This window comes from Echinops telfairi, unplaced genomic scaffold (genome assembly GCF_000313985.2).
Source record: "Echinops telfairi isolate 266 unplaced genomic scaffold, ASM31398v2 ScPeMD7_7429;HRSCAF=8467, whole genome shotgun sequence".
NCBI classification, from domain to species: Eukaryota; Metazoa; Chordata; class Mammalia; order Afrosoricida; family Tenrecidae; genus Echinops; species Echinops telfairi.
In genome coordinates this window covers 2,421,869-2,435,285 of record NW_022111329.1, presented here as the reverse complement: position 1 = coordinate 2,435,285, position 13,417 = coordinate 2,421,869, and the positions used below count along the sequence as shown (strand labels likewise).

The 13,417-nt window shown below is 40.5% G+C and overlaps 1 protein-coding gene across 2 annotated transcripts in view; it reads right to left on the bottom strand.

The window, feature by feature from the left end:
• Positions 1–13,417, bottom strand: part of NTRK2 (neurotrophic receptor tyrosine kinase 2) — a 514,715-nt gene that overhangs the window by 116,249 nt on the left and 385,049 nt on the right. For both annotated transcript variants that reach the window (XM_004715969.2, XM_004715970.3), the window contains one exon: positions 7,306–7,540. In XM_004715969.2, the coding sequence (XP_004716026.1) occupies positions 7,306–7,540 (235 nt within the window). The remainder of the gene's footprint in view (positions 1–7,305; positions 7,541–13,417) is intronic.

Sequence of the window (13,417 nt, the reverse complement as noted above, 5' to 3'; positions counted from 1 at the left end):
GATGTTTTCATGATGCACACTTTCTTTACATACAACTCTCATATACATGAGTTTCTGTGGATTTGTTTCTCTAAAGTACCTGGACTAATACACTTATCTTCTATTTACTATGTCAGTATGGATTTTTAATCCTTGGGGGATGATAGCCCATGTCAGTAGCAACAACTTCTCGCTGTAAAGTTTGAGACAGGCTGTTGGAGATACTCAGAAGAGAAAAATGAAGAAAGTTTACTTAAAAGCCTGGCAAATGAGAAAACCTGAATTTTTAGGAGAATGCATTACTGTTTTGTTGATTTTTTGTGTGTATGCATTATTTGAACTGTTTCGTTGGCACTGGTCAAGAGACATTATTATTGGGAGATTTAAATCTAAGTTTATCAATGATCTAGTGAGTAGATAACAGATGTATAAAGTTAGACTATTCTGAGAAATGTGCCTTCATGTGCATATGCAGAGCAGTAACTTTTGTTTGTCCATTGAGCAAAATCAGCATAATGAACCCCATTGATATGCTATTTCAATACACAAAACTATTCCAAGAGTGAGGATAAGTACTCACTTTCATCAAATTAACAAATGAACCATCATTGTGAAATCTTAGAAAAGGCAAAATAAAATTTGTTATATCTTTGTTTTCCTACACTGGTATAAATTTGTTGGGCAGGCCTTATCATCATTTCCCACTTCCCTACACTCCCCTGCCCATTTCTACCCATAGCAGAAGCCAATATAAAGCTGGTTCTTCCCCCTTATTCCAGAAAATGAAGGAAACAAACCCAAACATACACAACCCTGCAACTATAACTGAATAGTGGCTAAGGATGGGAAGAATCAAATAAATGTGGAATTTGAAGCACATTTCTTAGTGACTGGGAGAATTTCAAGAACAGTTAACAACTACAAGAACTGGGAATCATGATTTTCCCAGAAAGGATTTCTAAAGAAAGAATTTTGGGATAGTAGCACCTAAGTAGAAGAGCTGTTTTTTTTAACAAATGATAAAATATGATAAGCTGCAGATGCTCCATGTTTTATAATATGTAAATGACCATGATTAAGGTCTTATGTTCAGAGCAATGGTCACTATATTGCTAGCATTATTCTTTTCAGGCTTTTCGTGCAATGTACATAAATCATAGATGACAATAAATAACCTTTTAACATGTACAATTAGTGGTGTCTAGTATATGCACACCACAACTCATCTGTCAGCTTGCCATGCTGTAGTGGCTGTGTGTTGCTGTGATGCTGGAAGCAATGTCACTGGTCTTTCCAATACCAGTTGGGTCTCCATGGTGGAAAGATTTCAGCAGAACTTTCATATTAAGAATAGAGTAGGAATAAGAAATAGGCAATCTACTGATGGATTAGTCACTAAAAACTTTATAAACAGCTACAGAGCATGACTTGATATAGTGCCAGAAGATGAGTCCCACAGTTTGGAAGGTACTTAAAACAAGACTTCTCTATGTAGAGTAGACCCAAATAATATAAGTGGAACAAACTTTCCAATAAACACAACTATTATTCAAATTTATTCACCAACCACTAAAGCTAATGATGATGAAACTGAAGAATTCCACCAATTTCTTCAGTCTGAAATTGATCAAGTTGTAATCAAGATGCATTGAAAAGCACAGGTGATTGTAATGTGAAAACTAGAAAAAAGTGGAAAGATCATAATTGGGAAATGCCTTGGTGATAGAAATGAAACTGGAGATCACATGACAGAATTTTACAAGACGAAAGACTTCTTCATGTTAATCATACCACCCTTTTCAACCCATGGACCTCACTAGATGGAATAGAAGGAATCAAATTAACTTCATGTATTAAAGAGACAATGGAGAAGCACAGTTTTATTAGCCCAGGCAATACAAGGTGCTCAGTGTGGAACAGACCATCAATTACTCATATGTAATTTCAAATTGAAAGTAAAGAATATTTAAACAAATCCAGGAGAAGCAAGTGACACTTTTAGTATGCCCCACCTAAATTAAGACATCTCAAGAACAGATTTAATGCACTGAACACTAATAAATGAAGATCAGACAAGTTGTGAGATGACTTCAGAAATTTTGTAAATGAAGAAAGCAAAATTCATTAAAAATGAAAGGAATTAAAAACCAAAGAGAATGTTAGGAAAGACTCAAAACATTACTCTTGAACTTGGAAAAGCCAAAGTGAATAGATCAAATATGCAGTAAAAAAGTTGAGCAGAAAATTCTGAAGGGCAGCTCATGAAGATAGAGTGTTAAAATGAAACGCACAGATGTGGAATTAGAAAGTCAAAGAGGAGGAACATATTCAGTGTTTCTCAAGTTGAAAAATCTAAAGAAAAATTCAAGACTGAAGAATCCCATAAGCAAAAATATTGACTGATGCAGAAGCATCAAGAAGATGGAAGGAATACACAGAATCACTGTACCATATATATATATATATATGTGTGTGTATATATATATATACATACACACACACACACACACACACACACACACACACACACACATATATATATTGGGTATGCCACTATTCCAAAAGATAGCACATGCTCAAGAATCAATGGAACCGATTAAAGAAATCCAAATTGCCCTGAAAGCATTAATGAAAAGCAAGGCTTCCTATTGGTGTAATACCAATTGGAATGTTAAAACCAGTAACTTGGAAGCAATCACTAGTCTATGTCAAGAAATTTGGAAAACAGGTACTTGGCAAACTGAATAGAAGAGATTCATATCTATACCCATTCCAAAGTTGACTCAACAGAATGCAGAAATAATTGAATAAGATAATATCACGTGCAAGTAAAACTTTGCTAAAGACAATTCAAAAACAACTTTAATAGTATACTGACAGGGAGCTTCCAAAAATTCAAGCTGGATTCAGAGGATTATGTGAAATGAGGAATACCATTGCTGGTGTGAGATAGATCTTGGCTGAAAGCAGATAATACAAGAAAGATGTCTACTGGTGTTTTATTGATTTTGCAAAAGCATTTGACTGTGGGTCATAACAAACTGTAGATAACATTAATAAGGTGAGAATTCTAGAACCATTCGTTTTACTCATGCAGAATCTGTATATAGAAGAAAAGGCAGTCGTTCCAATAGAACAAAGGAACATTGCATGGTGTAAAATCAAGAGAGGTGTGTGTCAGGGTTGCATCCTTTCATCATACTTATTCAGTCTGTACGCTGACCAAACAGTCTTATAATCTGGACTATATGAAGAAGAATACAGCATCAGGATTACAGGAAAAAACATTAACTATCTGTGCTATTCACATGATACAACCTTGCTTGTTGAAAGCCAAATGGACAAGAAGCACTTACTGTTGAAGATCAAAGAATACTGACTTCAATGTGGATTACAACTCAATGCAAAGAAAGTCAAAATTCTTACAACTGGTTCAATCTGCAACATTGTGATAAGCCGAGAAAATATAGAGGCTGTCAAGGATTTAAGTTAACTTGGATCCACAATCAATTCTTATGGAAGCATCAGTCAAGAAATCAAAGAGCACACTACACAAGATTTATTTAAAGTGTTAATAAATAAATAAATGAAGTGTTAAAGAGCAAAGATACACTTAAAGGATTAAAGTTTGCCTGTTCAAACCATGGTATTTTCAATGGTTTCTTATGCATGTGAAGGTTGGACAATAAAAAAAGAAGCCTACACAAGCGCTATATTTGAATTGTGGTGCTGGGAGAGTATTGAAAGCACTTTGGACTGCTAGAAGAACAAATCTATTAGGATGAGATATCCAGTTAGAGTACTCCTTAGAAATGAGGATGATGAGACTTCATCTCAAGTGCTTTATACACGTTATCAGAGCGTCCAGTCCCTGGAAAAGGCCATCATGTTTGATAAAGTAAAGGGCTGGTGAATCAGAGGAAGACTCTCAAGGAGATGGATTGGCATAGTGGCTGAAGCAATGTCAATAATTGTGAGGATGGTGCAGGACTGGACAGTATTTTGTTCTGTTTTTTTAGGGCCACTATGAGTTGGAACCAACTCAAAGTTCTCATTCCCCTAAAAAGAAATCCCATATCCATTAGTACTCACTCACCTATGGTTTTCCTTTCTCAAGTATCCAACAACCACTAATGTACTTTCTATGTCTATGGATTTGCCTGTTTGGGATATTAGATACAAATGGAGTCATATTTGAGTATTATGTTGTCTTTTGTGTCAGGCTTCTTTCACACATCAGAATATTTCCAAAGTTTACCCATGGTTCAGCAACGATCACAAAATCTTTTCTTTCCTTTTTATTGTGATGTACTATTCCATTATATGGATATGCCACTTTTTACCACAATTAGGATATTTATATTTTTTGCTATTATTAATGATACTTCCATGAACATTTGTGTATGCATTTTTGTGTGGTTACATGTTTTAAATTCTCTTGAGTATATACTTAGGAGTGGAATTACAAGGTTATATGCTAACTCTATATTTAACATTTTGAGAAATTTCCAAATGGTTTCCCAAGGTAGCTGCACCATTTTATATTCTCACTGGCAATGTATAAGGGTTCTAATTTCATCACATCCTTTCCATCACTTAATATAGCCATCTATGATGGCTAATATATGTGTCAAGTATGCTAAGTTTTGATTTTCTGTGGTTTAGAAAATATTAGACTGATTGCTTTTCCATATTTGATCAGCCAGTAATTTGAATGGGGGGATTTCCTTGGGACTGTGGTCTACCTCCAGTATAAAAATAAATGTTTCAGCAAGTTCCATTCTTTCTATTTGGACCCTTCATTCTTCATAAGTCTTCCCTCTGGCTGGGGACATAGTCTGAAGAACTCTTCAGCATGCCACAGATCTGATCTGAAGGTTTTGGATGTGGCAGCCTGTGAAACACCATGAGCCAGCAGAGGCCTCCAGCCTGCCACTTGACCTGAAAATCTCCGTTTTCAGACCCTACAGCCATGTGAGCCAGGAGAGGTCTTCACCCTGACCCTTGATTAATGAATGTGGGACTTGTCATCCCCACAACTGCATGAGACATTTCCTCACAATTGTATAAGCCAATTCCTTGAAGCAAATTTCTCTGTCTCTGTCTCTCTCACTCTTTTTCCATAAGCTTCCCTGGTTTTGCTTCTCTAGAAAACACACACTAAGACACCAATTTAGTCGGGCAAAATTGTTTTTCATATGTACTTCCCTAATGGCTAGTAATGTCGAGCATCTTTTCATGGGCTTATTAGCCATTAGTATATCTTCTTTGGGAAAGTGCCTATATAGACTCTCTGGCCATTTAAAATTTTTGTTATTTTAAAATTTAGTTATTTGTCTTTTTCTTTGTTGAACTTTTCAGACTTTTTCCCCTAGATTATTTTTCTAGAGCAACTTGAAGAGGAAACTACTGAGTTCCAAAGTTCAGTCTTGGTTTTGGGGTTGATGTGTAACTTTATATGGGTAATAATAATATTGAAACTTTTATTGACCATTTAACTGTATGGCAAGCAGTTTGAAACTTGCATTAACTTACTACTAAGGAGAAAGTTACGGTTTGAGCCTTGTACTTCTCCTTCAGTCATCGTTAAGATCTGCAAATCTTTGCTTCACAGAAGCACCTGCATGTTCATTTTTTGCCTGAGGAAGGAAGGCATCTAGACCCCTAACTCCTGGGAAGCAAAAGCCAACAGAAGAAAAGCATCCATTGGTAGAAAATATCTACCCACCCCTCATGCTTTAATTATCTAGGACACATTTTGAACACTGTGCTCATCATTCCTGCAGATACATAAAAAAGGGAATCCTTTTTCATTTGACCTCTATTCCTTCATGCAAAACACAATGTGGATGCTGTTTCTCATGATGAGAAAGGATGAAGCACCACAGAACAATCTAAAACGGAATATGTGTCAAGGCAGTGAATTTATTTCCTTAGACTAATTGTTAACTAAAGTGCAGAAGTATTGGGAGTGAGGGAGGCACTAGAACAGTGATTCTCAACCTTCCTAATGCCATGACCCCTTAATAAAGTTCCTCATATTGTGATGACCCCCCCAACCATAAAGTTATTTTTGTTGCTACTTTGTAACTGTAATTTTGCTACTGTTATGAATTGGGTGATCCCTGTGAAAGGGTTGTCTAACGCCCAAAGGGGTCGCGACCCACAGGTTGAGAACCGTTGCACTAGAAGGATGTAAGAAACAAAACCAGAAGTCTCTCCCCTCAAGGAAACAATAGTAACAGAAGGCAGAATAGTGAGGAATGGCAGAAAGATCATCACCAGCCCAGTTAGTCCTACAGCTTTTGCTCCTGTAAGGACATCAAACACAAACATTAGGAAGAGCAATTGAGTTATCTTATCCTCCTCAGCAAGCTCAAATTGACTGTAAAGACTCTTGATATACATACAACACATTTATTCCTTTTCCTTCCTAGTTTTATTCCCTCGCCTTGAAAACCAAATACAACAAACAAGGAAAGCAAAAAAGTTAACACGAAAATCACCTCTAGAACTCCTAGGGTGGTGGCACATCCATCATGATTTCAAGATTCCAGAATTATCCCTTTTCTCTCATCTTCCAGGCCTAAGATCTTAAGAAGCAAATTAACCACACCAGTGAGCCGATCTATGTAATTAAGACTAAATCAGACCCACTACCATTGAGTTGATTCTGACTTATAATGACCTTGTGAGACCACACAGAACTTCTCCTGAGGGTTCTGAGGCTCCAAATCTTTATGGTAGCACAAAGCTTTGTCTTTCTCCCACCCAGTGGTTGAGGGGTTTAAACTGCTGACCTTGCGGCTAGCAGTCCCACATTTACTTCACATTGCCACCAACGCTCCTTTCCCTGAAATCAATGTGTGTTAACTATTGTCTATAATGCCACACCTTCGCGAGCCCGATTAAATGCCAAAGGAGGCTGGATGGAACTATTCAAGAGCAGGAAGGCCTGAACGTCTTAGATTTGGACAGTCCTGCCAACAGTTCAACCACCTCCAATCAAGAAGGTTCTGTGAATGAACTTCCAACAGGTAGTATGCAATTATGTATACAAAACAGCTTACCTCGGTTCAAACATCAGACAAAAGCATCCTTTCACAAATGAAACCCAAACTTCAGAATCCTTTCGTTGTATAACCACAAGAAATGCCCCCAGCCTTCAGGCTCCCCTTGCAGAAAGGTCACGAGGAAGACTATTCTTTAGGAGACAATCATCCACAGCTCAAGAGGCCACAGAGGGGCGGATAATGGGGAGGGAGTCCCCATTGTTAAACTGAGGAGGTCCAGGGCCCTCTCCTCCATAGAGAGGCAGTCACTCACCCTGTAGTAGTCGGTGCTGTACACATCCCGGGACATGCCGAAGTCCCCGATTTTCACGAGGAGGTTTTCCCCGACTAGGCAGTTCCTCGTGGCCAGGTCCCGGTGCACAAAGTGCTGGGAGGCCAGGTAGACCATGCCGGCCGCGATCTGCTGGGCGATGTGTAGCATCTGAGACTGCGTCAGCTCCGTGGGCGGGTTGCCTTCAGCCATCAGCACAGCATCAGGCCCGTGCGCCCTAGGGGAACACACAGATGGTTGGAATCCCAGCTCTCAGACAGGACGTTTTCTATCCCATCTGCTGCTGGTGTTGAGACAGCCTGACTCAGGAGAGAGGTGCTTCACCCACATTTTCTCTCTGCAACCCTGAGATCATACTGGCTCCATTTCCCCCGATAGTCCAGAGCACACGAACTCACTGGGTCTGAAAGCTGTCCCTCCATGACCCGAAAATACAGGGCTCCAGATCTATACGAGACTTCAGGCCATGGCCCAGACACCTGACCCCACAACACAGAAGGATGCAGAAGTGAAAGCATAATCCAGTTAGGGGAGAAGAATAGGCCAGCCCCCTCCTAGGATCACCCCCTCCTTGCCCTCCTAGCCACACACACTGCATGCCCCAAACTCTCCAGACTGCTGTTGCCACAATCATAGCTGGCAGCTAGCTTCTAGTCTTCCCTGTGCCACCCGGCCTTGGCCAAGTGTGGCTTCCAAACTCTTCTTGTCTTTCTCTCTAGTCCAATCCAACAGGGTCCCCGATAGTCTCAGTGTCCATATACATTGCCAAGGAGAAATGCCATTGCCTTCTGTCCACCCCCTCCCCTGATCTCCAGTTTCTAGTCACCCCATAGCAGCTTTTTGAATCACATCACCTACATTCTCTTACTGGGGAACTTTTTATTCTTTGCATTATTTATAGGGGGAGAGAAAATAATTTTTTTCATTTTAATTTTCTTCTAGCTTATATATTTGGCCTTTTCCTAGCTGTGTGATGAGCTAAGGAATATTAAGTCTGACATGTTCTTGTGGGAGGGGAGAGTCAGCTGCTTCAGGACTCTGCTGTTAATGTACAAGGTCCCTATTCAGAAATCCTGCCTGGTGGGGCTTAATCAAGGGCAATGTGCCTCGAGGAATTACTGAAACCTGAATGAAGGCCGAACATGATAGTGGGACAAGAGGAAAGTAAAAGGAAAGATAGGAAAGAACTAGGAGGCAAATGGGCATATATAGAGGTCTAAAAACAGATATGTACATATGTAAATATATATATATATATATATACAATGATAGGGGAATAGATCTATGTACATAAATTTATATGTTAAGTATTAAGGTAGCAGATGGACATTAGGTCTCAACTCAAATACTCCTTCAACTTATTAGAACACTTCTTTCTAATAATCTGGCATCCCATGATGCTCACCTTCCTGACACGATCACTGAAGACAAAATGGGTGCATAAGCACATGTGGGGAAGAAAGCTGATGGTGCCTGACTATCAAAAGATACAGCGTCTGGGGTCTTAAAGGTTTGAAGATAAACAAGCTGAGAAGCAACAAAGCACACATGGAAGAAGCAACCAGCCTGTGTGTTCATGAGGTGTCAATGCGATCAGGTATCAGGCATCAAAAAATCATATCAATGTGAATGGGGGTAGGGGGCATGGAGGGGAGACCCAAAGCCCATCTGTAGAGAATTGGACATCCCTTTACAGAAGAGTCACAAGGAAGAGTTAGGGTGCAGTATAGCACTGATGAAACATACAACTTTCCTCTAGTTCTTTAATGCTTCTGTCTAGATCAGAGCATGTACACTGCTACAGAAGATAAGACACAAATAAGATATCAATTTATAAATTATCAAGGGTTCATGAGGGAGGGAGTGTGGGGGAGGGGAGAAATGAGCTGAAACCAAGGGCTCAAGCAGAAAGAAAATGCTTTGAAAATAATGATGGCAACATATGTACAGAGGTGCTTGACAAAATGGATATATGTATGGATTGTGATAAGAGCTGTAAGAGCCCCCCACCCAATAAAATGATTTAAAAAAAAAAAAAAGAAATCCTGTACTGTTAAGCTAAAGTTGGCAGAAGTTCTCCTTATGGCCTCAGGGGGCGGTGCAGGGCAAGAAATCAAAGCATTGTGTGTCACTCTGCTAGGGCTGCTTAAAAGGCTTCTTCCTCTCAAAGGTAAATCAGGAAGGTTGCCTGAAAGACATTTTGAAGCACTTGAGATAAATATAAAGGATTTTAAATGAATGTTAAAGTGGGTGAGCCTACCTTCAGGGTACTAGAACTCTATGAATATTTGAAAATGTGAGATTTAAAATCATCCTAGAGCACATGGCAGGTGTTGCCCCTCCCCCCAGCTTTCTTCCTTGGTTAGAACATCTCAGGCTACAGTCATATCTCATTTCCCTTCTACCCTCGGATTCCAGCCAAGAACGCTTCTCGTTTCCTGATTCCATGGTAGCTCCTAGCAGACCTTTCATTCTTGTATTCCTGGTGGTGAATGAGCACTTCCAAACTGTCCTGTCTCTCTCTCTAGTCTAATTCAACAGAGCCCCCAATATTATCGATTTCCATATGCATTCCCAGGGAAAATTCCACTGCTTTCTGTCTTCCCTCCCTTTCTGGCCTCCAGCTTGGTACACAGACTGGCCATTACATATGACCATTAGTTTTGAATCTCATCACTTTGATTCTGTAATTGGGGAAATTTTAATTTTTTACCTTATTTTTAGGGGGTGAGGAGCTCTGCTAGTCTTTATTTTTTCTCTTGTCTCATATAACTGGGCCTTTACCAGCTGTGTGATGAGCTAAGGCATCTTAAACTGACGTGTCTTCTAGTCCCACCAGTACCCAGCCATGACCTGGGCCAGTCTCTCATTCCCCCAGGACTGCAACATCTCCATTAGCTCAAAATGCAATGGGATAGTATACTTGGTGAGCTTTTAGCTTCCTTCTATCTCTAAATATCTTCATTTGACCACTTTGTAGGGAAGAGCTTCCTGGTTTTGCATAATGCAAATCCTAACATCTGTCACCTCTGTTCCGTGGACACCCTCTGCCTCCTTGAATGTTGAGACCAATTATTGGGAAAGTCTTTTGAGGCTTTCTTCAGCTCAAGTCTTGAATCACTGTAGCTGAGAATCTGGAGTATTCGATTTTAATTGGAATCCTGGGCTACACACCAGCTGTGTGATGCTGGATGGATTGTATAACCTCTCTAGGCCTAGTTCCTTAGTCTGTAAAATGGGGTTAATAGCTGGACTTTCCTAAGGGCACTGGTATAAGGAATAATGAAACCTGTCCTATAGGGTGTTTCATGGGCTTTTGTAGCAAAGACAGAGAGAAGGGTTTAAGGTAAAGTTTTCTTTTAAAATAACATGGAGAGGTGAGAGGCAAACATGTAACTTCTGTGCATGTCTTTACAACTGGTCTGTAACTCAGCTTGTAGAAATACTTTGCATAAATACTTTCTTTATTAAAAAAAATCAATCCAGTCTAACCATTTAAGGATCCCTGATGGTGCTGTTAGGTAAGTGCTGGACTGCTAACCCTAAGGTTGGTGGTTCAAACCCACTAGCCACTCTATGGGAGAAAGACAAGGCTATCATCTCCTATGAAGATTCTCAGGCTTGAAAACCCTCCATAGAGATGCCATTAGTCAGGATTGAGAATGCTCCACTCCTTCCTTCTATGAAGCAAAACCTTACTGTGACCTCAACACCGGGAAGACGATCTATGGTGCAACACCGGGAAGATGATCTACCCTGCAATACAGACCTCGAGGACCAGGACCAGCATTAAAGCCTTAAACATCTAGTTCAAACAGAAAACTCAGGTGTTATTTTCCACAGCCTTATTTCAAACTACCTCCCCGACAATTACTCTAAGAATATGCCAGGTATCGGGGCTCCAGTGAAGAAGAAAAGTTAAAAATCAGTGCAATATTCTTCTTCTGAATCAAACCCTGCCCTCCAGTTCATGCTCTGCAATGACAGGAAGGTGGAGCCTCCCGAATGCCTTATTCCCTCTGTGATAGTGGATGTGGATTGGGATAAGTGCCTGCATTTTAGTTATTTCTGATACCCCACCCTACTCCCTATTACTTTTGGGTATTCGAACAGCAGAAACAACATCAAACTTACTGCTATCAAGTCAATTCTGACTCACGGTTCCCCTTTAAAAGGTTTCTAAGGCTTTACATCTTTATGGGAACAGACAACTAGGGGCCGCAGGAATGACGTTAATACAGTCACCCTCCGCTTTCTTTCCTCCGGGTTATCCTGAAGTTCTTGGATATACAAAATATGGCTCACCTCTTCGAGGCAAATATTTTTCAAGAGGAAAGAAAGCACCGCTATGTAACATGGTCTAGGGAGTGTGTAACCCATTCAGGGGGCTTCTGACAGGGAGGCTGCTTATTAACCTTCCTATTTCTGTTCTCTCCCAGCCTGGATTACAGCCAGCACTCAACCTTACTCTTCTTGCTCCAGGAGTCAATAGCATGCAGCTTTCTTTCTGATTTTTTTTAAACTATCACCTCAGGAGGAGGTACTGTGCAGTGGCTAAGATTATGGCCTTTGTGGCCAGGGGCTCTGGGTCTGAATCCCAGGTCTGTCACTTACTAGTGGTAAAATGGAAATGATCATAATAACACTTGATATTTTTATAAAGTAAATATTTTAAGTGTTTAGAAAGCATCAATAAATACTAAGCTGTTTTTGCTTTTAAAAGCCTTTTTTAACTTCCCTTCATGAGGAGAATTCTGAAGACAGCCGAAGAGGATAGACAATGGTCTGCTTGTAGTCCGTGCCTTTATTTCATTCCTCATCCCTCCAGCTCATCCCACCTGGAGTCCATCCATATTCAGTGCTCAGTGCAGGGTTTGTGGATGACTTTTTCTTTAAGGACATCTGTCTTTTAGAGGGCAGTGTGTGAAACTTGGAGATCCTTTTATTGCAGCCTAAGTGCCAGGTCTCCTTCCAAGAAGAGGACAGAATGTATTCACAGGATGCTATCTCGCACCTGAAAACCTGTTTCTTGCCTCCTGTTCCCAGAGTTAGTAGATTCTGAAACTGAGCAGAGGAGGTTTCCAGTCACTTCATACCAAGGGAGAATAGAATGCCTGCTCCTTCCGGGCTGGGGCCGGGGTGGGGGTGGGGGGCAGGAAGATGAGCTGGGCAAAGTTGCCTGTGCTCAAAGGTAAAAATATTCACACACACACACCTGAGTTTACTGAGCTGTTAATTCCATCCCAGTGACTACTTTGGATTTACTGGGCTACAGTTTGGGGAAAATATCATTTCTAATTAGGGAAGAAGCTAAGGGCATAAGAATAAGGGAGGTGGGGGGGGTGATATTTCTCCTCTGAGCAGCTAGACCTCAAGCAACTCAGACTCTTCTCCTTGAAAAGTAAAATCAGTTGTTGATTTTCCACAGCCTACTTCAAACCCCCTCCCCAACAACTACTCTACCTTAAGAATATGCCAGGTATAGAGGCTCCAGCAAAGAACAAAAATTAGAAACACATTACATGGGACAGGACAATGTGACAACATCCTTCCCCTATCACCTATGGGCAAGGAAAGCTTTGCTGACAGAGGACAATGTATAAGGGGGAACATATTGAATGTAATGAATTAGCTCTGTATTCCTGATCTCACCAAGGGCTCTCTTACCTGACATTCTCTCATGGCTACGATCTCTGGAAAAGCAGAGGATGCAGACCAGTCCTGGAAAAGGAGAACTAAAGGGCATGTGTATCCATGTGGCCAGAGACAGTAATAATGATCAGGATAATATAAACCATGGGATAACATTTCTAAAAACAGCACCACTTCCTCTGTTTTCTTGGTGATTGACTGATTATTTAAACTCACAGTTTCAGAATCTTCTAGCAGATGAGTGAGGCTATGAAGGCTCACTTCTGTGGTAAACTCCCCTCTGACTCCCTAGAAACTGAGGAGGAACCAAGAGGTCTGGGGGTAGCCGTCACACAGAAAGAATAACTTCCCCAGAGATTCCTACCATGATATAAAGATAAATGTGGCAGAGGAAGAGAGGCGAGGATGACATTCATGGAGCATCTGCCAATGAACCAGTCCT